A 25,986-nucleotide genomic window follows, 5' to 3' on the forward strand; every position below is an offset into this window, starting at 1 on the left:
TGTTCTTTTGTTCAAACTGTTCTCACTTTTTAAAATGAATTTACTTCTCTATTCTCTAGCTCCTACCAAGCTTTCAAACCCCTATTAAAATTTCACATTTGTAAAAAAACGTTCTCTGATACTCCAGTATAAAATGATTTTTTCCTTTACTATTTTATTTTTCTGGTGTTCATCCCTTTTTTCTGTGTGTCTTTCTTTATAGAGTCTTCATGAGCAAAGCATTTATATTTTTTTTCAGTATCACTTTCTTGTGGGAAAGCTACTGTTACAATCTCAAACTTTTTCCTTGACTATTAAAAAAATTAAAAATTTATGAATTTATATTGCAGTAGCTATGACTCAATGAAGATTGACAGTAATTTTTTTGTGTTTAACTTAATATATATATATATATATATATTTTTGTATACTTTAAGTTCTGGGATACATGTGCAGAATGTGCAGGTTTGTTACACAGGTATACATGTGCCATGGTGGTTTACTGCACTCATCAACCCATCATCTACATTAGGTATTTCTCCTAATGCTATCCCTCCCCTAGCCCCCCACCCGCCTCCCTGTGCCCATATGTTCTCATTGTTCAACTCCCACTTACGAGTGAGAACATGCGGTGTTTGGTTTTCTATTCCTCAATGGTTCGCACTCAGTGGTTCTCAGTGTTCAACTCCCACTTACGAGTGAGAACATGCAGTGTTTGATTTTCTATTCCTGTGTTAGTTTAGTGAGAATTTCTGTGTTAGTTTACTGAGAATGATGGTTTCCAGCTTCCTCCATGTCCCCACAAAGGACATGAACTCATCCTTTTTTATGGCTGCATAGTAGTCCATGGTATGTAAGTGGTCTAACATTGATGGACATTTGGGTTGGTTCCAAGTCTTTGCTATTGTGAATAGTGCTGCAATAAACATGTGTGCATGTGTCTTTATAGTAATGATTTGTAATGCTTTGGGTATATACCCAGTAATGGGATTGGTGAGTCAAATGGTATTTCTAGTTCCAGATCCTTGAGGAATTACCACACTGTCTTCCACAATGGTTGAAGTAATTTACACTCCCACCAACAATGTAAAAGCTTTCCTATTTCTCCACATCCTCTGCAGTATGTGTTGTTTCCTGACTTTTTAAATGATCACCATTCTAACTGGCGTGAGATGGTATCTCATTGTGGTTTTGATTTGCATGTCTCTAATGACCAGTGATGATGAGCTTTCTTTCATATGTTTGTTGGCCACATAAATGTCTTCTTTTGAAAAGTGTCTGTTCATATACTTCGTCCACTTTCTGATGGGGTTGTTTTTTTCTTCTACATTTGTTTAAGTTCCTTGTATATTCTGGATATTAGCCCTTTTTCAGATGGATAGATTGCAAAAATTTTCTTCCATTCTGTAGGTTGCCCGTTCACTCCAATGATAGTTTCTTTTGCTGTGCAGAAGCTCTTCAGTTTAATTGGATCCGCATTTGTCAATTTTATTTTTTGCTGCAATTGCTTTTGGTGTTTTAGTCATGAAGTCTGCCCATGCCTATGTCCTGAATGGTATTGCCTAGGTTTTATTCTAGGGTTTTTATGGTTTTAGGTCTTGCTCTTAAAATTTTAATCCGTCTTGAGTTAATTTTTGTATATGGTGTAAGGAAGGGGTCCAGTTTCAGTTTTCTGCATATGGCTAGCCAGTTTTCCCAACATAATTTATTAAATAGGGAATCCTTTCCCCTTGCTTGTTTTTTGATTGACTATAATCTATATAGGCAGTACTTTAAGCTATTTTTGTATTATCCCTCCAGACATCTACTCTTCTTTTGTATAAGCTTTGAAAAGAAATTATTCTCTAGTCTGGGGATTACAAAATCAAATGCCTTCAGTATCAGGTTGTCATCATGAATGTGTGAATTGGATTGTGTGTAAGAAATAGGGAGTAGAAGTGTCCTGATTAACTAAAGACTATATATCCTGGCAAAGGAATGCAAACCAAACTCTTAAGGTTCTGAGTCAGTCCTCCTTGAGACCCTGTGCTCTAGCCTCATTTCTATTGAACTCTACTGCTTTATTTTAAAATATCTTAGAAGCGAGAGTTAAAGTAGGACACTTAGGATAAGCTAAAGATTTTTAAAGTTGAGAACTACCTAAATAGTTCATACTGCAATAGATTTTTTGTGACATGAGTTAAAGTTCTTTCAAATAGAACTTTATTTGACTATATATAAGATTATTTTTATGTGAGATTTATGAGGACAAGGACCACATCTTTCTTATTCACTATTCAGCATTTATTACAATGTCCGGTACATAGTAGTTGCTCAGTAAGTATTATTTGAACGAATGAATGAATGGCTATGCACTTAAAAATTTTTTTTTCTGTTTTTTATTAATTTTGTACTATGTATAGCATAACCACTTGATGGCACTAAACTCATTTTAAAACTTGAAGACAATATTCTCATACCCTTGTACATTGTAACTTTTCTTCTCACACACACATACAAAATGAGCTTTAATATATCATGGACAGTGTAAATTATTATTGACATCAAAAAACCTAGTAACCACAAGAATTTTTTCTACTTGTTAAAATCCTAAAATAATGGATTACAGATTCGAAGTCCTTAGATTATAGAAATGTTTGATAATATTTTTTGCTGTAGCCTCACTGCCTAGTTTAGCATTGGGCATATATATTATATCTTTAAGGTGTCTTGATTTTGAAAGAATGTGTTAATAAGTATAAATTGTAACTTCTAACTTTACTCCTCCCACTCTGCTATCCTCAGATAATTTCACCTTAGATAATTTTGACCTAAGATAAGGGAGTACTAAGTGTTACAGTGTTTTAGTTAACCACATTTATGAAGTCCTCTTTCATCATTAAAGTTTTCATCCAAATTTACTAAAAAACTGTGATTCAGGTCAAAATATTTACTCGTTTAAGTCAGCAGCAATGTTAATTGGATTCTGGATCTATTACTACTTTTTCCTAATTTATCAATTTTAAGACAGTTTTGAATACAAAATACTTAAAGAGAAGAATTATAGAAGCATGGTGATGTTATTATAGTTATTGAGAAGTAGGAGTACGAGACTGTTCTGTAATGGAGAGTGCAGTCTTATCAAGGAATTTCTCAAATATACTTCAGTCAGCAGTTCAGGAACTGGTAGATAGTCATAAGACCTTAAAAACCTCTACCAACATGAGAAATAGAGAACTATAAGAATTAAAGAAGGAAAATAACTGAATTTTTTTCTTCTGAAATCAGGCAGGATAAAAATAGATAATTTACTAAAATGTAAAATCATAAGCTAATTAGCATTATTGGAAAGACTAATTACAATATAGTAGCATAATACTGTAGTAGGACTAAGCTGTAATTTAAAAAATTATTCAGCTCTATGATTAACCTTGCTGGTATTCACACTGATCATCTGAGGGTCTTTCCAGCTTCATGATCAGTACTGTAGGTGCTTAGGCAGTGTGGAAGAAACTGCTGTTCATAAAGTGGTTTATAATCTTGTTGGAGAGACCACATGTATGTGCAGAGGCAGCGTAGCATGATGGCTACGTACACAAATTCTAGAACCAGATTGGCTGTGTGCCCCGGGCACTTAACTTCCGTGCCTCAGCTTCTACAAATTTAAAATGAAGATGATAATATTACTCCTTCTTCATAAGTCGTTGAGAGGATTAAAAGAAATAATACATGTGAAGTGCCTAGAAAAGTAACTGGCACATAGTAAATGCTATCTAAATGTTTTTTCCTTTGGCTAGAATGTAAGGTCCAGATAATTTGTTAAATGAACAATTAACAGCTAGATGATAGCAATGTAAAGACTGTACATGATTGAGTGAAAAAAATCTGTGGACATTATATACCCCGTTTGGGAATTCAAATGAGGGTAGAAACTAATGTGAGTTGTTTCAGAATTTCTCTAAAATCACATAGGTGACTTGAAGCTTATGCTCAGTAGTAAAATACGAATTGAATTTGAATAGGTAGAAATGAGTCTAGGAGGAAATGAATAGAAGAGGAGGACAAGCTCTGTTGGCTTAATCAGCTATGTTTTCGATCAGGATGATTGGTTTTGTTACCCTAACAGGATTGGTTTTTGGTAATGAGTTCATTGAGTTCATTTGGTTTCCTAGAATCTTCAACTCCAGAATTGCAGCAAATTTCTGAAAATAGATTAAGATAGACATTAAACATATTTATTCTGTTTATGCTGAGACTTTATAAAATATAATTTGAAAACTGTTCATGTTTTGGGATCATTGTCACCGGTTAAAAACCATTTTTTATTTTTTTTAAACACATTGATATCTTCACTTTTATATTTTCTAGGTAATTAATAATGCTTGTGCTACTCAAGCCATAGTGAGTGTGTTACTGAACTGTACCCACCAGGATGTCCATTTAGGCGAGACATTATCAGAGTTTAAAGAATTTTCACAAAGTTTTGATGCAGCTGTGAGTACAACCTTCTTATTCCTAAAATGTCATATTTGTGAAAGTTTGTGTATTAATAGGCTACTTTAAAAATTATTTTAGATGAAAGGCTTGGCACTGAGCAATTCAGATGTGATTCGACAAGTACACAACAGTTTCGCCAGGTAAAGAGACTTTATGTTAAATAAATACTGTTTCTTTCTTTGCTTCTTTGAGTCTCACTATTTTTTTTATTTACTATAGACAGCAAATGTTTGAATTTGATACGAAGACATCAGCAAAAGAAGAAGATGCTTTTCATTTTGTCAGTTATGTTCCTGTTAATGGAAGACTGTATGAATTAGATGGATTAAGAGAAGGACCGATTGATTTAGGTAATGCAGTTCCTGTCCCTGATGTTTCACTTTTGACAGAGGAAAATCTGTTGGGTATTCACCCTCATTTTAGTCAGAGTGCTGCTTAAATTTTCAAGGTAAAAGTGACTATGAGGCAACATAAAATAATGAAGGCCTTAAGTTCTTCAGTATGTTATATTAATATACAGGAAGGACCTGTTGACTACCATAGTTCATTTGAGGCCTTTGAGTTTTTCCCAAGTAAAATTAGTTTTTAACCTATAGGTTACATAATTTATATTTTATTTTCCATTTAGCATTTAAAAACTACCCTTAGTGAACTTAAATAGTTATTCTTGTCATTTTTAACCCATTCATAAAGGATAGCAAACATTTCTTGTCATCTGTATTGAAGTATTTTCATTTGGAAGTGTATAATTTATTGTTTTGCAATCAAGAAAATATTTTTCTTAAAAGTTCTCTGTTTAAATAGGCATGAATGTGTTATCCTTTGTGCCAAAGCATAGATTTGTTCTGATCCCACCCCATCTCTAATGCTGAGCAAAAAATGATAAACACTTATCAAGGTTGAGGGTACAATCTGTGGCTCTGAAAGATTACTGAAATAATAGGTTCACAAAATAATTTTAACTCCTTATTTTGACTTCATTAAATTTTGTTTTTCTTTTTTTAATATTAGGTTTGAAGTCCAACACAACTTGTTTTAGTTGAATCTAATGTTACACGCTATTCATAAAACTGTTCGATTTTAAAACTGTTTTAGATTTTAAAAAAATTAACATGGGTTCATTTTGTTTGTACTTTTTGCCATTCCACATGCGTGGAACCAATCAATAGTTTATCTAATGCAGATTTACATGCTGCCTCTATATTTAAAAATGCTTACTTTTCTATGTCTGTTATAAAAATTTATTTATGGAATTGAAACAACATAATTATACTAAGAAGAGTTTTACTGCTCTAAATTTGTTAAAGTATTTGTAGAAAAATATTTGGGGCCAAACTTTTGCATGTTAAAGTTGATTGTTCTTATTTTTATTTGTGTTAACTGTTTTAAAATTTCTTTCTAGGTGCATGCAATCAAGATGATTGGATCAGTGCAGTAAGGCCTGTCATAGAAAAAAGGATACAAAAGTAAATGCTCAGCTAATCTTATTGGCATAATATTCTGTTTTTTAAGTATTTTTTAAACTTGTATTTTATTGTTATTTTAGCAGTGTGCATTGAACATCTACTTTTTTTTTTTTTTTTTTTAATTTTTTGTAGAGACGGGTTTTCACCATGTTGCCCAGGCTGGTCTCAGACTCCTGAGCTCAAGCCATCCGCATGCCTCGACCTCCCAAAGTGGTAGGATTACAGGCGTGAGCCACTGTGCCCAGCCAAACATCTACTTTTGATTGGGTTAATGCGTTTAAGAAGTCTATTTCAGAAAATCTCTAAATTTCATGTAGTAGTATGTCATCTTGTCTTTAGAGAACTTAAACATGCAGATTTCCATTAAGTTAAATAATTATTTATTTATTTTTTTTATTTTTTGAGACAGTATCCCACTCGGTTGCCCAGGCTGGAGGGCAGTGGTGCAATCTCGGCTTACTGCAACCTCTGCCTCCCGGGTTCAAGCGATTCTCGTGTCTCAGCATCCCGAGTAGCTGGGATTATGGGCACATGCCACCACACCCAGCTAATTTTTGTATTTTCAGTAGAGATGGGGTTTCACCATGTTGTCCAGGCTTGTCTCAAACTCCTGACCTCAAGTGATCTGCCAGCCTTGGCCTCCCAAAGTGCTGGGATTACAGGCATGAGCCACTGTGCCCGGCTAGATATTTTGTACTGTTGGATAATTGTACAGCTGTTTTATAGAGTTTTGTTTTTGAGGGTTTATTTTTAATATTAAGCTCTTTATTTTTGGGTAATTATATATTCAATTTCAGATAATTATATACATTCAGTTGTAAGAAATAATACAGAGACATCATGTGTATTTTTTATCTTTCAATGGCAACATCTTGCAAAACTACAGTGTAATATCACAGCCAAGATACTGGCATTGATGTAGTCAAGATACAGAAAATTTGCTCTCCACAAAGATCCCTTATGTTGTTCTTTTTAGGCACAAACACTTGTCTCCCCTACTGCCTTTCCCTTTCCTTCACTCCTTAATCCCTAATTCTATAATTTTTGTGATTTAAAGAAAGCTATATATGAATTTTACAATATGTAACCTTTTTGCCTTAGCTTTTTCACTCGGTTTAATTCTCTGGAGATTCATCCAAGTTATTAAGTGTATCAGTAGTTCATTTTTTATTCGTAAATGGTATTCTGTGATATGGATATACCATTTTTTTGCCTGTTCATCCATTGAAGGACATCTGGATTGTTTTCTATTTTTTGGTTACTGCGAATAAAACTACAATAAATGTTTTTGTGCAGATTTTTTGTGACTACAGGTTTTCATTTCTCTGGGATAAATGCCTATGAGTGTCATTGCTGGGTTGCATGGTAAATGGGTATTTATTTTTTTAAGGAACTACCAAACTCTTTTCCAGAGTGACTGTATCATTTTATATTTTACCAGCAATATATTAATGGTCTAGTTCCTCTGCGTCCTTTTTAGGATTTGGTGTTATCACCATTTTTATTTTAACCATTCTGACAGATGTATAGTGATACTTCATTGTGGTTTTAATCTGCAGTTCCCCAATGACTAATGACGTTGAAAATCTTTTTGTGCCTTTAGGTCATTTTCTGATTGGATTGTTTTTTTGACTCTTGAGCCTGAAGTTCTTTACGTAATTTAGATACTAATCCTTCATCAAACACATTGCCTGCAAATATTCTTTCCCAGTCTGTAGCCCATCCCCTCGTACTCCCAAAATGGTCTTTCACGAGCAAAAGGTCTTAATCATGATGAAGTACAGTTTATCAATATTTCACACAATGAATTGTGTTTTTGTTGTCAAGTCTAAGAATTCTTTGTCTCGATGTAGAGACCATATATTTTTTTCCTGTGTTATTTTCTTAAAAGTTTATAGTTTAATGTTTTACATGTAAGTGTATGATGTATTTTGAGTTAATTTTTGTATATGGTATGACATTTAGGTCAAGGGTCTTTTTTTTTTTTTTTTGCCTGTACATATTCAATTACTCAGGCACCAGTGGTTGAAAAGGCTATCCTTCCTCCACTGAATTCCTCCTGCACCTTTGCAAAAATGGAGCATATTTGTGTGGGTCTATTTCTGGGCTCACTGTTCTGTCCATTGTTCCATTTATCTGTTCCTCTGCCGATACTACATTGTGTAGATTACTGTAAGTCTTGAAATCAGGTAGATGGATGCCTTTCATTGTATTCTTCTTTACAAAATTGTTTTAACTATTATAGTTCCTCTGCCTTCCCTTATAAATTTTATTATAATCTCTATATCTATGAAAGTAAGACTTTGGATCTTTTGTTTTTTTTCATACTTTAAGTTCTAGGGTACATATGCACAACATGCAGGTTTGTTAGATATGTATACATGTGCCATGTTGGTGTGCTGCACCCATTAATTCGTCATTTACATTAGGTATATCTCCTAATGCTATCCCTCCCCCCTACCCCATCCCCATAATAGGCCCTGGTGTGTGATGTTCCCCTTCCTGTGTCCAAGCAATCTCATTGTTCAGTTCCCACCTATGAGTGAGAACATGCAGTATTTGGTTTTCTGTTCTTGCGATAGTTTGCTGAGAATCATGGTTTCCAGCTGCATCCATGTCCCTACAAAGGACACCAGCTCATCCTTTTTTATGGCTGCGTAGTATTCCATGGTGTATATGTGCCACATTTTCTTAATCCAGTCCGTCACTGATGGACATTTGGGTTGATTCCACATCTTTGCTATTGTGAATAGTGCCGCAATAAACATACGTGTGTATGTGTCTTTATAGCAGCATGATTTATAATCCTTTGGGTATATCCCCAGTAATGGGATGGCTGGGTCAAATGGTATTTCTAGTTCTAGATCCTTGAGGAATCGCCACACTGTTTTCCACAATGGTTGAACTAGTTTATAGTCCCACCAACAGTGTAAAAGTGTTCCTATTTCTCCACATCCTCTCCAGCACCTGTTGTTTCCTGATATTTTAATGATTCCCATTCTAACTGGTGTGAGATGGTATCTCATTGTGGTTTTGATTTGCATTTCTCTGATGGCCAGTGATGATGAGCATTTTTTCATGTGTCTGTTGGCTGTGTGAATGTCTTTTGAGAAGTGTCTGTTCATATCCTTTGCCCACTTTTTGATGGGGTTGTTTGTTTTTTTCTTGTAAATTTGTTAGAGTTCTTTGTAGGTTCTGGATATTAGCCCTTGCCCTTTGTCAGATGAGTAGATTGCAAAAATTTTCTCCCATTCTGTAGGTTGCCTGTTCACTCTGATAATAGTTTCTTTTGCTGTGCAGAAGCCCTTTAGTTTAATTAGATCCCATTTGTCAATTTTGGCTTTTGTTGCCATTGCTTTTGGTGTTTTAGACATGAAGTCCTTGTCCAAGCCTATGTGCTGAATGGTATTACCTAGGTTTTCTTCTAGGGTTTTTATGGTTTTAGGTCTAACATTTAAGTCTCTGATCCATTGTGAATTAATTTTCGTATAAGGAGTAAGAAAAGGATCCAGTTTCAGCTTTCTACTTATGGCTAGCCAGTTTTCCCAGCACCATTTATTAAATGGGGGATCCTTTCCCCATTTCTTGTTTTTGTCAGGTCTGTCAAAGATCAGATGGCTGTAGATGTGTGGTATTATGTCTGAGGGCTCTGTTCTGTTCCATTCGTCTATATCTCTGTTTTGGTAGCACTACCATGCTGTTTTGGTTACAATAGCCTTGTAGTATAGTTTGAAGTCAGGTAGCGTGATGCCTCCAGCTGTGTTCTTTTGGCTTAGGATTGTCTTGGCAATGCGGGCTCTTTTTTGGTTCCATATGAACTTTGAAGCAGTTTTTTCCAATTCTGTGAAGAAAGTCATTGGTAGCTTAATGGGGATGGCATTGAATCTATAAATTACCTTGGGCAGCATGGCCATTTTCACAATATTGATTCTTCCTATCCATGAGCACGGTATGTTCTGCCATTTGTTTGTGTCGTCTTTGATTTCACTGAGCAGTGGTTTGTAGTTCTCCTCGAAGAGGTGGTCCTTTATATCCCTTGTAAATTGGATCCTAGGTATTTTATTCTCTTTGAAGCTATTGTGAATGGGAGTTCATTCACAATTTGGCTCTCTGTTTGTCTGTTACTGGTGTATAAGAATGCTTGTGATTTCTGCACATTGATTTTGTATCCTGAGACTTTGCTGAAGTTGCTTATCAGCTTAAGGAGATTTTGGGCTGAGACGATGGGGTTTGCTAAATATACAATCATGTCATCTGCAAACAGGGACAATTTGACTTCTTCTTTTCCTAACTGAATACTATTTCTTTCTTTCTCTTGCCTGGTTGCCCTAGCCAGAACTTCCAACACTATATTGAGTAAGAGTGGTGAGAGAGGGCATCCCTGTCTTGTGCCAGTTTTCAAAGGGAATTTGTCCAGTTTTTGCCCATTCAGTATGATATTGGCTGTGTGTTTGTCATAAATAGCTCTTATTATTTTGAGATACGTTCCATCAATACCAAATTTGTTGAGAATTTTTAGCATGAAGGGCCGTTGAATTTTGTCAGAGGCCTTTTCTGCATCTATTGAGATAATCATGTAGTTTTTTGTCTTTGGTTCTGTTTATGTGCTGGATTACGTTTATTGATTTGCGTATGTTGAACCAGCCTTGCATCCCAGGGATGAAGCCCACTGGATCATGGTGGATAAGCTTTTTGATGTGCTGCTAGATTCGGTTTGCCAGTATTTTATTGAGTATTTTTGTGTCGCTGTTCATCAGGGATATTGGTCTAAAATTCTTTTTTTTTATTGTGTCTCTGCCAGGCTTTGGTATCAGGATGATGTTGGCCTCATAAAATGAGTTAGGGAGGATTCCCTCTTTTTCTATTGATTGGAATAGTTTCAGAAGGAATGGTACCAGCTCTTCCTTGTACCTCGGTAGAATTTGGCTGTGAATCCATCTGGTCCTGGACTTTTTTTGGTTGGTAGGCTATTGATTATTGCCTCAATTTCAGAGCCTGCTATTGGTCTATTCAGGGATTCAACTTCTTCCTGGTTTAGTCTTGGGGGAGTGTAGGTGTCCCGGAAATTTCTTCTAGGTTTTCTACTTTATTTGCATAGAGGTGTTTATAGTATTCTCTGATGGTAGTTTGTATTTCTGTGGGGTTGGTGGTGATATCCCCTTATCATTTTTTATTGTGTCTATTTGATTCTTCTCTCTTTTCTTCTTTATTAGTCTTGCTAGGGGTCTATCAATTTTGTTGCTCTTTTCAGAAAACCAGCTCCTGGATTCATTGATTTTTTTGGAGGGTTTTTTGTGTCTCTATCTCCTTCAGTTCTGCTCTGATCTTAGTTACTTCTTGCCTTTTGCTAGCTTTTGAATGTGTTTGCTCTTGCTTCTCTAGTTCTTTTAATTGTGATGTTAGGGTGTCAATTTTAGATCTTTCCTGCTTTCTCCTGTGGGCATTTAGTGCTATAAATTTCCTTCTACACACTGCTTTAAATGTGTCCCAGAGATTCTGGTATGTTGTGTCTTTGTTCTCATTGGTTTCAAAGAACATCTTTATTTCTGCCTTCATTTCGTTATGTACCCAGTAGTCATTCAGGAGCAGGTCGTTCGGTTTCCATGTAGTTGAGCACTTTTGATTGAGTTTCTTAGTCCTGAGTTCTAGTTTGATTGCACTGTGGTCTGAGAGACAGTTTGTTATAATTTCTGTTCTTTTACATTTGCTGAGGAGTGCTTTACTTCCAACTATGTGGTCAATTTTGGAATAAGTGTGATGTGGTGCTGAGAAGAATGTATATTCTGTTGATTTGGGGCGGAGAGTTCTGTAGATGTCTAATAGGTACGCTTGGTGCAGAGTTGAGTTCAATTCTTGGATATCCTTGTTAACTTTCTGTCTTGTTGATCTGTCTAATGTTGACAGTGAGGTATTGTATGGGAGTCTAAGTCTCTTTGTAAGTCTCTAAGGACTTGCTTTATGAATCTGGGTGCTCCTGTATTGGGTGCATATATATTTAGGATAGTTAGCTCTTCCTGATGAATTGATCCCTTTACCATTATGTCATGGCCTTCTTTGTCTCTTTTGATCTTTGATGGTTTAAAAGTCTGTTTTATCAGAGACTAGGATTGCAACCCCTGCTTTTTTTTGTTTTCCATTTTCTTGGTAGATCTTCCTCCATCCCTTTGTTTTGAGCCTATGTGTGTCTCTGCATGTGAGATGGGTCTCCTGAATACAGCACACTGATGTGTCTTGACTCTTTTCCCAATTTACCAGTCTGTGTCTTTTAATTGGACCATTTAGTCCATTTACACTTAAGGTTAATATTGTTACGTGGGAACTTGATCCTGTCATTATGATATTAGCTGGTTATTTTGCTCTCTAGTTGATGCAGTTTCTTCCTAGCATCGATGGACTTTACATTTTGACATGTTTTTGCAATGGCTGGGACCTGTTTTTCCTTTCCATGTTTAGTACTTCCTTCAGGATCTCTTTTAGGGCAGGCCTGGTGGTGACAAAATCTCTAAGCATTTGCTTGTCTGTAAAGGATTTTATTTCTCCTTCACTTATGAAACTTAGTTTGGCTGGATATGAAATTCTGAGTGAAAATTCTCTTCTTTAAGAATGTTGAATATTGGCCCCCACTCTCTTCTGGCTTGGAGAGTTTCTGCCGAGAGAGCTGCTGTTAGTATGATAGGCTTCCCTTTGTGTGTAACCCAACCTTTCTCTCTGGCTGCCCTAACATTTTTTCCTTCATTTCAACTTTGGTGAATCTGATAATTATGTGTCTTGGAGTTGCTCTTCTCGAGGAGTATCTTTGTGGCGTTCTCTGCATTTCCTGAATTTGAATGTTGGCCTGCCTTACTAGGTTGGGGAAGTTCTCCTGGATGGTATCCTGCAGAGTGTTTTCCAACTTGGTTCCATTGTCCCCGTCACTTTCAGGCATACCAGTCAGACGTAGATTTGGTCTTTTCACATAATCCCATATTACTTGGAGGCTTTGTTCATTTCTTTTTCTCTTTTTTCTCTACACTTCTCTTCTCGCTTCTTTTCATTCATTTGATCTTCAATCGCTGATACTCTTTCTTCCAGTTGATCGAGTCGGTTACTGAAGCTTTTGCATTTGTCACGTAGTTCTTGTGTCATGGCTTTCATCTCTATCAGTTCTTTTATGGTCTTCTCTGCATTGATTATTCTAGTTATCCATTCATCCATTCTTTTTTCAAGGTTTTTAGTTTCTTTGCGCTGGGTACATAGTTCCTCCTTTAGCTCTGAGAAGTTTGGAGTGAAGCCTTCTCTCAACTCCTCAAAGTCATTCTCCCTCCAGCTTTGTTCCGTTGCTGGCGATGAGCTGCGTTCCTTTGGAGGGGGAGATGTGCTCTGATTTTTTGAATTCCCATCTTTTCTGCCCTGCTTTTTCCCCATCTTTGTGGTTTTATCTGCCTTTGGTCTTTGATGATGGTGATGTACTGATGGGGTTTTGGTGTGGGTGTCCTTTCTGTTTGTTAGTTTTCCTTGTAACAGTCAGGACCCTCAGCTGCAGGTCTGTTGGAGTTTGCTTGAGGTCCACTCCAGACCCTGTTTGCCTGGGTGTCAGCAGCGGAGGCTGCAGAAGATAGAATATTGCTGAACTGCGAGTGTTGCTGTCTGAATCTTGCTCTGGAAGCTTCGTCTCAGAGGTGTACCTAGCTGTGTGAGGTGTGATGTGTCGGTCTGCACCTACTGGGGGATGTCTCCCAGTTAGGCTACTCAGGGGTCAGGGACCCACTTGAGCAGGCAGTCTGTCCGTTCTCAGATCTCAGCCTCCGTGCTGGGAGAACCACTGCTCTCTTCAAAGCTGTCAGACAGGGACATTTACATCTGCAGAGGTTTCTGCTGCTTTTTGTTTAGCTATGTCCTGTCCCCAGAGGTGGAGTCTACAGAGGCAGGCAGGCCTCCTTGTGCTGTGGTGGGCACCCAATTTGAGCTTCTGAGAGGCTTTGTTTTATCTACTTAAGCCTCTGAAATGGCGGGCGCCCCTCCCCCAGCCTCACTGCCGCCTTGCAGTTAGATCTCAGACTGCTGTGCTAGCTATGAGGAAGGCTCTGTGGGCATGGGACCCTCCGGGCCAGGTGTGGGATGTAATCTCCTGGTGTGCCATTTGCTAAGACCCTTGGTAAAGCACAGTATTAGGGTGGGAGTTACCTGATTTTCCAGGTGTTTTGTGTCTCAGTTTCCCTTGGCTAGGAAAAGGAATTCCCTTCCCCCTTGCGCTTCCCAGGTGAGGCGATGCCTGGCCCTGCTTCAGCTCTTGCTGGTCAGGCTGCACCTGCTGACCAGCACCTACTGTCTGACACGCCCCAGTGAGATGAACCCGGTACCTCACTTGAAAATGCAGAAATCACCCGTCTTCTGTGTCGCTCACGCTGGGAGCTGGAGGCTGGAGGTGTTCTATTTGTCCATCTTGGGTGCCCCCCTCAACTTTGGATCTTATTTAAAATTTCTGTGTGAGCTGGTTTTTATGGACATGGCTCTGACAGGGTAAATTGTGGGTGCCACCTCATTACTGCCAGATGGGAGTAGAAGTCCAACTTCCCTACTAGGCCTTCAGTGACAGCTGAAATGGAATAAGGCTTCTCGTTATTACTGGGCAGAGATAGGAGTTCTAGCCCCCAGCAGGGTTTCTATTGATACCACTCTGGCTGAGAGGGGTAGAAGTGCCTTGCTATTGCTTTCCACTCATACTGAAGTGGGAGAGGCTGCTTTGCCACTGGATGGTAGTGGCAATTTTAGCTTCCCATTCTGTGTCCTCTGATACCACAAATGGGTGTTGTCATTACCACATGGCGGGGATGAAAGTCCCCATTCCCTACCCAGCCTTTTTTAATACCAACCTAGGAGTCTTGTTAAAGGTTGGAAACAAGGTTGGAAGTCCAGGCTCACTATTCTACTTTTACTGGTTTTGAGTAGGGGTGAGGTCACAGATTTTTCGGTCATGTTTGGCTATAGTAGAATGATTATTGTCTAAAAGTTTTCTGTCTTCTGAGGCTGCACCTTTTCTATTTGGCTAGAGAGAGCAGACTTTTGTTGGGGCTTTTTTGTCTGTATCTGTTGGTATTTCTGGGTTGCTGGTTTCTTCAGCTCCAAGTCTGGGATATATGAGGCAGAAAAAAACCTCAGGGAATTCACTATTGTATCATTCTTGGTTCCTGAGTTCCCCACCTTGTCTGCCTTTTTCTATCTTTCAGAATGTTCTTGGTTGTTCTTTTTAAAAAACATATTATGTCCAGGGTTTTTAGTTGTACTTAATGGCAGGAATAGGGACATGAAGTCCCACAATCAGTGTTTTAAAAACATTTTTACATAGTTCAAAGCACTATAGTTATATTGGGCCATGTTCTTTTCAGTGAATAGAGCTGTGTATGAGAAACTCTTAGAGATAAACTAATGCAAAATGGGCTTACATTTTCTACATTTTCTATATATTTTCATCTCAGTGCCATTTACATAGTGTTACAAATAATGCTTTTAATGTCAGTTGCTACCATGAACAAGCTTATGTTATGAAATGCTTCATTGATATCAGAGTAGTGAAAATCAAACATTTGGAAGTTTTACTATGCGATATAATTATACATTATATTAATATGTTATATTTATTTACATATGATAAGATAAAATTTAAAATACGTAAATTAAAAATAGAAAGTTCATCATGACTTGGGAAAAATTATATAAAGGAGCATAGTTAATTCCAATCAAGATGCCAGTCTAATTAATTTAACAAATGTGGAGTATTCATTTGTGTTTTTCTGAGCTCTTAGGTTAATGAGTTGCCATATTTCTTATAAAGGTAGGGAAACTGATTAAAGTATTTTTTATTTCACATGTTTTAAGTGATACTAACATTATTTTAGAACATTTGAAAAACATTTGTGATTGATGAAATTTAACTAATTTTTTTTTTTTTTTTTGCTATAGTTGTCTTTCCTATATGAAAGCTTTTTGTTTGTTTGTTTGTTTGTTTTTTGTTTTTTAAGAGACAGGGTATTGTTCTGTTACCCAGGCTGGAGTATAGTGCTCTATCATAGCTCACTGCAGCCTCCAACTTCTAAACTCAAAGGATCCTCCCCGTTTCTGAGCCTCCCAAGTAGCTGGGACCACAGATGCACACCTATGTGCCTGACACTTTTTAAAAGTGTCCATTTTTATTGTTAGCCAATTGATATACTTTTGTTTATACTAGAAAATCAAGAGGGGAATCACAATGGATTATCTTAATGGTAATAATTGTACAATTCTTTATTACATTATAAACTTAAATAATTTTCTTCTAGGTACAGTGAAGGTGAAATTCGATTTAATTTAATGGCCATTGTGTCTGACAGAAAAATGATATATGAACAGAAGATAGCAGAGTTACAACGACAACTTGCAGAGGTTCGTGGCCATGTTTCTAAGTACAAAGTTCTAGCTTGGTTCTTCTCTCAGGAATAGTATTTACTTTAAATATGTATATATAATCAAGTGGTCTGAATGGTGATTAAGCGAATACACACTCTGAAATCAGGCTGCCTAGATTCATTTGGTTCCTCACTTTGCACTTAGTGGATATAGGAATTTGAGTATATTTCCTTGTGCCTCAGTTTCTTCATATAGCAGAAAGATAATAAGTAGTATATACCTCATAAGACTGTCATGAGGAGTAAATGAGGTATTATATGTAAATCACTTAATGACTAACAAATGGTAAATGCTAAATAAGTGTTAGGAATGAACTATTTTAACTATTTTCTGTGATTTCATTATATAATTAAGCAAGTTAATTCTCAAAGAGTTAACTGAGTACATTTAGAGTCACATGTAGTCTTTACTAGTCTATGGTTATCTTTCCGTAGTAAATGTCATTGGAGAAGAGATTTAGTAGACAAAAGTTTATTTACCATCCTTTGATCACATTTTCTTAAGAATATATTTAAGAAAATTTATTTTATAGTGTATTAGGAGAATATGGCAATATAGTATATTACAATGTAGGTTGTTTTTAGATGAAAATTCATATTATTAAAACAGAAATATGGAAGGTACAATTTTGGAGCTTTTATCCTTTAATGCTGCTGTTAGGCTGGCATGCTGCTATCAATATGAAGAGTAGAAATTCAAAAATAGTCATACTGTGTTTATTATTTTAAAATATTCTGAATGTAAGCCTCAATTATTAGGGTGTGCTATTTCTTTTCCTTCCCCCAAGGAGGAACCCATGGATACAGATCAAGGTAATAGTATGTTAAGTGCTATTCAGTCAGAAGTTGCCAAAAATCAGATGCTTATTGAAGAAGAAGTACAGAAATTAAAAAGATACAAGGTATGTTTTTAAAAATGTGTTCCTTTAATGTTTTCATGTAGAGCAGTGTATTTCAAGATGAAGGTACATTGAATATCTGATGGCTTTCCCTCCTATCATTTACCAAATTTCAAATAATATGTTGATTCTCTGATACCCTACAAAGATAAGTAGTGAGATGTCTTTCATTTTTATTTTTGTAAAATATTACTAGGAACAGAATTTTAACCTATTTGATGTTTCAGTTCACTGTAGTTATTATTCTTTTTTTTTTTTTTGGACGGAGTCTCGCTCTGTCGCCGGGGCTGCAATGCAGTGGTGCAATCTTGGCTCACTGCAACCTCCACCTCCCAGGTTCAAGCAATTCTCCTGCCTTAGCCTCCCAAGTAGCTGGGATTACAGGTGTGCGCCACCACGCCTGGCTATGCTAATTTTTGTATTTTTAGTAGACGCAGGGTTTTGCCGTGTTGGCCAGGCTGATCTTGAACTCCTGACCTCAAGTGATCTGCCCGCCTCAGCCTCGCAAAGTGCTTGGATTACAGGCGTGAGCCACTGCACCCGGCTTATTGATTAGTTTCTGGATAGCTTCTTTACTTATTTTTTTTTTTTGAGATGAAGTCTCACTTTGTCGCCCAAGCTGGAGTGCAGTGAGGCAATCTTGGCTCACTGCAACCTCTGCCTCCCAGTTCAAGCAATTCTCCTGCCTCAGCCTCCTGAGTAGCTAGGATTATGGTCCCACACCAGCACACTCAGCTAATTTTTGTATTTTTAGTAGAGACAGAGTTTCACCATGTTGTCCAGGCTGGTCTCAATCTCCTGGCCTCAAATGAATCTCCCGCCTTGGCTTCCCAAAGTGCTGGGATTACAGGTGTGAGCCACTAAGCCCCAGCCAACTAACACTTTTCTTTTTTTTTTTTTTTTTTTTTTTTTTTTTTGAGGCGGGTCTCGCTGTGTCACCCAGGCTGCAGTGCAGTGGCGCCGATCTGCGTCACTGGCCTCCGCCTCCCAGGTTCCGCCATTCTCCTGCCTCAGCCTCGGTAGCTGGGGACTGAGGCGCCCGCCACCACGCCCGGCTAGTTTTTGTATTTTTAGTAGGGGCGGGGTTTCACCATGTTAGCCAGGATGGTCACCGATCTCCTGACCTCATGATCCCGCCTCGGCCTCCCAAAAGATGCTGGGATTACAGGCGAGTACAGCCCGACTCTTTGCTTTCTAATATAACATTTCCAGACTTTTTTTTTTCTGGAGACAGAGTCTTGCTGTGTTGCCCAGGCTGGAGTGCAGGGCATGATGTGGGCTTAGTGCAGCCTCCTCCTCCTGGGTTCAAGCAATTCCCCTCTCAGCCTCCCAAGAAGCTGGGATTATAGGCACCTGCCTGCATGCCTGGCTAATTTTTGTATTTTTAGTAGAGACGGGTTTCATCATGTTGTCCAGGCTGATCTCAAACTCCTGACCTCAAGTGATCCACCTGCCTTGGCCTCCCAAAGTGCTGGGATTATAGGCATGAGCCGCTGCACTCGGCCCATTATCATTCTTATTGATGCTCAAATTATCCTATTTTTGGCCAATGGGAGCCACTTCAGGCTGTCTCGTGAGTCCTTTTGACATGACCCCCTTAGTTTCTGATAGCTTCCTTGCTTTCTTTTTTTTTTTTTTTTTTTTTTTTTTTTTTTTTTTTTTTTTTTTGAGTTGGAGTCTCACTTTGTTGCCCAAGCTGGAGAGTAGTAAGGCAAATTTGGCTGACTGCAACCTCTGCCTCCCGGGTTAGCTGTTCTGCTGCCTCAACCTCCTGAGTTGCTGGGGTTACAGGCCTGTGCCACCACGCCTGGCTAATTTTTGTATTTTTAGTAGAGACAGGATTTCACTATGTCAGCCAGGCTGGTCTCAAACTCCTGGCCTCAAATGATCCTCCTGCCTTGGCTTCCCAAAGTGGTGGAATTACAGGTGTGAGCCACTATGCCCAGCCAGCTTCCTTGCTTTCTGATATAAAATGTTTCAGACCCTTTTTTTTTTTTTCTTTTTTGAGACAGTCTTGCTCTGTTGCTCAGGCTGTAGTGCAGGGCACTATCTTGGCTCACTGCAACCTCTGCCTCCTGGGTTAAAGCAGTTCTCCTGCCTCAGCCTCCCGAGTAGCTGGGATTACAGGTGCCTGCCTCTATGCCCAGCTAATTTTTGTATTTTTAGTAGAGACAGGGTTTCACCATGTTGTCCAGGCTGGTTTCGAACTCCTGACCTCAAGCGATCTGCCTACCATGGCCTCCCAGAGTGTTCGGATTACAGGTGTGAGCTACCATGCCTGCCTTAGACTTTTCTTGTACATTTCTTGCTTAAGCTTAGAATCAGCCGTTTCATAAATAAGCCCTTTGTTCCCTTGGTGCAAAATGGTGTTTAGAAACCACTATCTGGGCACTCGGGCTCAGTGCTGCTGATTGATCATTGTTTCTAGGCCTTTTTAGCACTGCAAATATGCTTTTGTTTGTTTCATATTTTATTTTTGAAGAGGAAATACATCATGTATTCATATTAATACTCAAATTTAGGATTAAAGGGCTTTGTGCATAAGGAAGTTAATAATTTGCATTTCTTCTATTAAGTTGAAAATCTTGGGTTCCTAACAAAATTAATGTAATTACTTATTTGTTTTATGCCATATACATGTAGTATGTATATAATGTATTTGTGTATATATGTATATGCATCTATATAAAAAGGTTCAGAATAATAGCCAATAGTATAATAACAAGTGAATAGTTTTTTTCTTGTTTTTCTTGTTCCTTAGGGTATATCCTATTTTGAATATATAATCAAATCACTGTATTTTAAATTCACTTAAAACTTTTTCCTGTTGATTTTGCTTTCAGATTTTTTAGAGTTAAAAATTCCGATTTAATTTTATTTAATCATGACAAGCATTTATATAATTCAGAATCAAATATAAAGGCAAAGTTATTTTTAATAATGTATTGTCTTTCACTTGCAATCCGTCTGGTAACCTTTTTTCAGAAAAGCGGAAAGAGTGGAGGAAAGTTTGAATTTTGTGTTAACTTTGGATGTGGAATGTATATGTCATTTGTCATGTGTTATGGTAGTAAAAGGATTGTTTTTCATTTGAACCTCAGTGTAAGGCAAGAACTATCCTTTTTGTTGCTCCCCACAGTGTCAGTAAAGTGTTTTGCATCATACTTAACAGACAACAGATACTTTGCCTCATACTTATCAGACAGCAGATGATTGTTAAATGAAATGAATGGGCCTTAAACTAGTAGAATTTCTTCAGGTGAAAGTGGTAAGGGCAGGCAGGCAGGCTCTAGGGTATTCCAGGCAGGAAAGAGGGAGGGCCAAGTTTGTGGAGATAGGAAAGGAAGAAATAATCGCTTTACCAATTATTTCCATTTCACATGATATTAAAAAAGTAAATTACCCATCTTTATATATACTTATGTAGTTATTATGTAATTAACTTTTAATATCCGCCCAAAATACAACACAGAGTTTCCATAACTTCCATAAAGTTTCCTGCTTTATTATTTGGGAATGCTTTGTTTAAAAAAAGATCAAATGATTCTCATACTGCTATAAAACAAACGTGTTAAGCTTTAATTTAATTAATTAACTGAAGGAACTCTAGTTAAAGAAGTAGTCAGAGAAGCTCAAATTTATATGAAGTTGAAATAAATTTATAAGAGATGGAAACTTTCTATGGAAGAAGGGCAATCAATTATACTTCTACCAGGCAGAATATATAACAGCTCAGTGGCAGTGAGAGCCTAGAATCACATAACTTGAGAGGATGTTATCTAGACAGTCCATAGTTTTCCACTGAAGTATAAATTTTTTCCTGCAATGTACCTCCTTTCGATAAAAAATAATCTGAAGGAAAGATTGTGCTTGATCACAAAATAAAGCTGGTCTCATTAGACTTTGCCTGATTAGGTGAAGTAGCAAATGTTAATTTAGCATGTAGACCTTTAGTTGTTTTTATAAATGACATTTTCATAAGTAATCTTAGATTGGACTTTTAAAGACCTCTATTATTTGCTAAGTCAGGGGCAGGAAGCCCCGCCCAAGAAACTCCCTCCACATGTTTTATTGTGTTAATCTTTATTCTCAGTGGGAATGGAGTCTCATTATTTCTAAAATTATTTTCTTATGAGAGTGGATATTTTATACCATTTCTATTTTGAGTTGGATGCAAAGAGTAAAATACCAAAATTAGCAGAAATGTAGTTAGTGTGGATTGATGTTGTTTTATTTTCAGATTGAGAATATCAGAAGGAAGCATAATTATCTGCCTTTCATTATGGAATTGTTAAAGACTTTAGCAGAACACCAGCAGTTAATACCACTAGTAGAAAAGGTAAGTATTTTATCCGTAGATACTTAAATTAGGTTTAGATTCTCCAAAAACGTAAAATGTATTTTTTTTTTTTTTTTTGCATGACTAGAGGTAAAATTTTTGGAAGCTTGTACATTTTTATTCTTTTGCTTTTGATTCTTGTTTTATATTCTATAAGAATTAGTTCAACTGAGACTGTAAAACAAAAATAAAGAATTACCCCACTGCTTTAGCCTTCCAGATTCTTAGTGTCAAGACCTCAGGTTGTACTATATTAAAATAAAATTTAAAACACTATTCTTTCTTTAAGCAAAAATAGATTTTTAATGCTAATACTTGAAATAATAGATATTTTCCTATTTAGCAAAAATTTGAGTTGATATAACAGAATTTAAAAGTAGAATGGACATTGTTGGATTAAAAAAAAAAATAGCCGGTACTACAAAACAGGCTTTCTTATTTCTAATCTAGCATCCGTTCCACTGAGGGAAAACTAGCATAAGTTAGTGAAAAAATCTGATTTTTATTATTTTTTTCGTAAGTAACAATAAAATATTTGTTGAGTAAAATGCAGTTAAATTGTTTTTAAGTTCATACTGTCAATCAGTGTTTCTGAAAGTGAACATCAGTGGATATTCTTTAAAATACGTGTTACCTGGCCCCTCCCCAGATATTCTGATATAGGGGAAGGATTCTTTAATAAGTTCCCCAAGTGATTCTAATGCAACTGGTCTGTGTACCACAGTTTGAGAAACACTTTGAGAAGACACTACTAGGCAAATAAAATTTTGGACCATTAACTTAAAGACGAGAATACATGGTAGGTATATTTTCCTTATTAATTTTTAAGTTTACAAAGCAAAGATACATTTCAACCAAGCTGTTTTGTGTTATACATTCTAAATAATATGAGATGTGAGCTAATAAGTTTTTTGTGTATATACCTTATTGATTGAAACATGTGACCCAAGTTTTAGCATTACATGTAAAAATTATTGCAGAAGACTGCTAAATCTCTTTTCCACTATAGGTTTTTTTCTGTTCGTGCATCTCAGGTTGTATTCCAAGTTTTAGATTAATACAGGGTCCTGTGGTTCTCAAAATTGCTTGATTAACAAGAATACCTAGATATGTTATTAACCCTATCAAATATTTTTCTGTTAAAAATATTAAAATAACTATACAATGTGCTAAATATGTGATGCATCAGATTTTAAGTTAGATAAATGTTACTAGGGACCAGGACCCTTAGACAAATTTTAAATGTATAAACTTTGCATTAAAATTGATCTGTGAATGGAATTTTTTGTGTGTGCAAATTAGTAAGTAAAAGGACCACTGTTGTTTGATTTTTAATTACACTATATCCCCAGATTTTTTTTGAGAGCATAGTTAGAGAACAACAGCTTGTCAGCTTAACATTAGAATCTTTATTCCTTAGTTCACATTTTTTGGACACAAGGTGGCAGCATATGAATACCTGATGTTAGTGGAACACCAACTCTGTTGTGTTTGCCTTCATTTTCTTAGGGAAAGTAGTTATTGACCTTCTAGTGGCTTATTTCTCTAAGTTGTTCTTTTATTAATATTCCAGAAGCAATATTGAGATAGATTTGTTTCTTGTATGCATGCAATAACTATTATTCTCCTAGGTTCTGAAGGAGCTTAGACTCATTTAATTGGAACTCATTGTTGAAATGTTTTAAATTGTTCATCAAACACTTATCTAACTGCAAGGATATTCCAGGCACTCTGTTAAGGTCTAGGGATGTATGTATAACTGAGATGTGTTATTTTCTCTTAAGCAACTCATGATACGATTTAGGAAAGGAATAAATGAACAATTATGGTACTGTGCTAAATAGTATTATTTTGATGAATGCCAGGATAAAGTCAGGCTGAAGATCCCCAGCAAGCACAAGGTAGCTGCTAAATAACTTTATAGCCACTTAAAATTTCACTTCCATAAAGTTCTAAATACGTGGTTGGAATGGAATACTTAATCTGTAGCAATATATCAGTTTCCTTTGCAAGAATATATTTTTGTTCATCTTATTTTGTCATATTAAAATATCATTTTCTGCAGATAAATGCAAATTTAAAAATAAAATATGTTAAAATACTGCTAAATATTAGCTTTTATAATTATATAAAATCTTGACCAGTGATGGTTACTTAATAGTAATACTTCTAAGAAAAATTACCTATAGAATTCAGAAATAGATAAATTGGAATAGTGGATCTTATTATGTTTTGTTTTCAGGGAAAATAGGATAAAAGAACAAGGTGTGAGAAGGAATAGAAGGAAACAAACAGGAAAGATGTGGCTACCCCATGCAGTGCTACTATATGCCGAGATTCTACAGGATCAGATTTTTGAATAGCTGAGGCAGTTGCCTATAGTCTATGATGACATAAAAGTATTTGAGCTAAAATCTTTTTATTTGCAACATAATAAATAAAAAGTGATTCTCCCTTGGCATGGCTATAATGAACTTGGACCTATAAATGTTTTTGTTATATGAGACTTTTTAACTAATGAATTCATTGAATATATACCACATTAAAAAACTGCATAGGAGGTAATCCAAAAATATATAGTTGTAAAACTTCTTGTATTGTGTACCAAATCTCTTTCTTAAAATATAAAATAAAATTATGTAATTTAAGATTATATTTGTGAGACTTCCATTTATTCGAGTATATTTATGATTAAAAAATTTTTGTCTACACAGTATGTAATTATGAATGATTATCTTAAGTTTTTGACTATCAATAACTTAACATAATATAAAATCATAAATTCCATTGCTATGGGGGAATCCACAGAAACTTCACAATATTGAATTTTGTCCACATTTTACTATGACTTTATGATTCGATTGCTAATAAGTAAGCTTCAGATCTTTTTCTATTTCTTAATAGAAATAAGGTAGAAGAATAGTTAAGGCTAATCACAACAGTATCTACATTAATATCTATTAATGCAGAATTATCTGATTTAAGTCAGTACTTTTTAATATTGGTACACTGTATAGAAGGAAAGTATTTTTAACAGTATATATTTTTCCATGCTATTTGTAAATATGATTTTTTTTTAACAAAAGCAGACCAAAATACAGGCTTTGAATTTAAATCTTATATATGTTACTTACTAGCTAGTGCTTTTAGGCACTTACTTTCTTATAACCTCTTTCTCATCTGTAAACTGGGAATCATACCTACTTCACATACTTGATGATTAAATGATATCATATCTGTAAAGTATATAAATTAGTGCTCACCATAATGCTCAATTAATGGTGATAACTTTTTAATAAATGTATGAACACTCTGCCTTATATGTTTACTCATTTAATTACATTGTAAAGTTTATATCAGAAACCAGTAAATGTATTTCTTGTTAATCCTTCTCAGTATTCTACTAAGTATACTCCGAGATCAATAAGGAAAGAAGCACATACTTTTATTTTAAATTATGCCTAAAACCAAATTATGTTTATTATTTGAGGAAAGAAAACTTTGAGATGCGATACACATACCAAATTACAAATTATGTTTGTTAACTAAAAACATTGATGTTGGCAATTAATTTTATAATGTTTAATATGGCATGCAGACTATTTGTTCTTATTCTAAGGCACAACACTCAGTTTTATCTTACTGTTAAGTAATAATTATAGTACCTAATACATCACAAAAAGATTGTAATTGTTTTAATTGCTCTATTTTTTATTTAAGGAAGTTTTAAAAAGTTGTATAATGTAGAAATTTATTGACTCTTTTGAAGTGGCACAGTGGAAAATATTGTGTTGTAGTACTCTAAAATCTTGCTTTAGAAATGTCGTCTGAATACCAGCAGAACTGGCATCATCTGAGAGTTTGTTAGAAATACAGAACCTCAGGCATTTTACTAAATCAGTCTGCATTTTAACAGGATCTCTAAGTCTTTGGTATATACGTTGAGAAGCAATGCTATAAAACATATGTCTTTGATCTGTGTTGAGGACTTACTGTATACTAGCTGTGGGACTTTGGTCAAGCTTGATAACATCTATAAGCTCTGGCTTCATTTGCTAAAGAATAAGACAGAAGTACTGTGTTCAAGCTGTATAATTGTCATGAAGAACATTGTTTTAAGTCATACAAATAAAGTTTGTTGACACCAGGGATACATAATCCTTTAGTGACATTCTGTTAAACTCACTTAAACTGTTAGGTTAAACTCATTTATTCACATTTGCAGAAACTAATGTAAGATTTTTCTTATATTCATTTGAATCAGAAATAGGCAAATATGTGTACATATATTGTTTTGGAATACTCATGAATTTGACTTTATGGAATTTTTAAATTATTATAATTATAATAATTCATTTTACCTTCAGATAGGAAAGAACTGCAAACCAAACAAGATCCTTTCTTAG

The 25,986-nt window shown here is 35.9% G+C and overlaps 1 protein-coding gene across 23 annotated transcripts in view; it reads left to right on the forward strand.

Moving 5' to 3' along the window:
* The window catches only part of UCHL5 (ubiquitin C-terminal hydrolase L5), a 53,110-nt gene that overhangs the window by 24,757 nt on the left and 2,367 nt on the right, over positions 1–25,986 (forward strand). For 4 of the 23 annotated variants that reach the window (XM_021929190.2, XM_009191144.1, XM_031657516.1 and 1 more), the window contains 8 exons: positions 4,327–4,452; positions 4,534–4,595; positions 4,675–4,805; positions 5,858–5,921; positions 6,054–6,134; positions 16,217–16,319; positions 17,131–17,244; positions 21,482–21,580. In XM_021929190.2, coding sequence (XP_021784882.2) covers positions 4,327–4,452; positions 4,534–4,595; positions 4,675–4,805; positions 5,858–5,921; positions 6,054–6,134; positions 16,217–16,319; positions 17,131–17,244; positions 21,482–21,580 — 780 coding nt within the window. Of the gene's footprint in view, positions 1–4,326; positions 4,453–4,533; positions 4,596–4,674; positions 4,806–5,857; positions 5,922–6,053; positions 6,135–16,216; positions 16,320–17,130; positions 17,245–21,481; positions 21,581–22,229; positions 22,380–23,822; positions 24,234–25,986 lie in introns of those variants that run through there. The other 19 variants (XM_009191127.4, XM_009191171.1, XM_003893371.2 and 16 more) reach the window with 13 other exon arrangements.

This window comes from Papio anubis, chromosome 1 (assembly GCF_008728515.1).
Source record: "Papio anubis isolate 15944 chromosome 1, Panubis1.0, whole genome shotgun sequence".
In the NCBI taxonomy this organism is placed as follows: domain Eukaryota; kingdom Metazoa; phylum Chordata; class Mammalia; order Primates; family Cercopithecidae; genus Papio; species Papio anubis.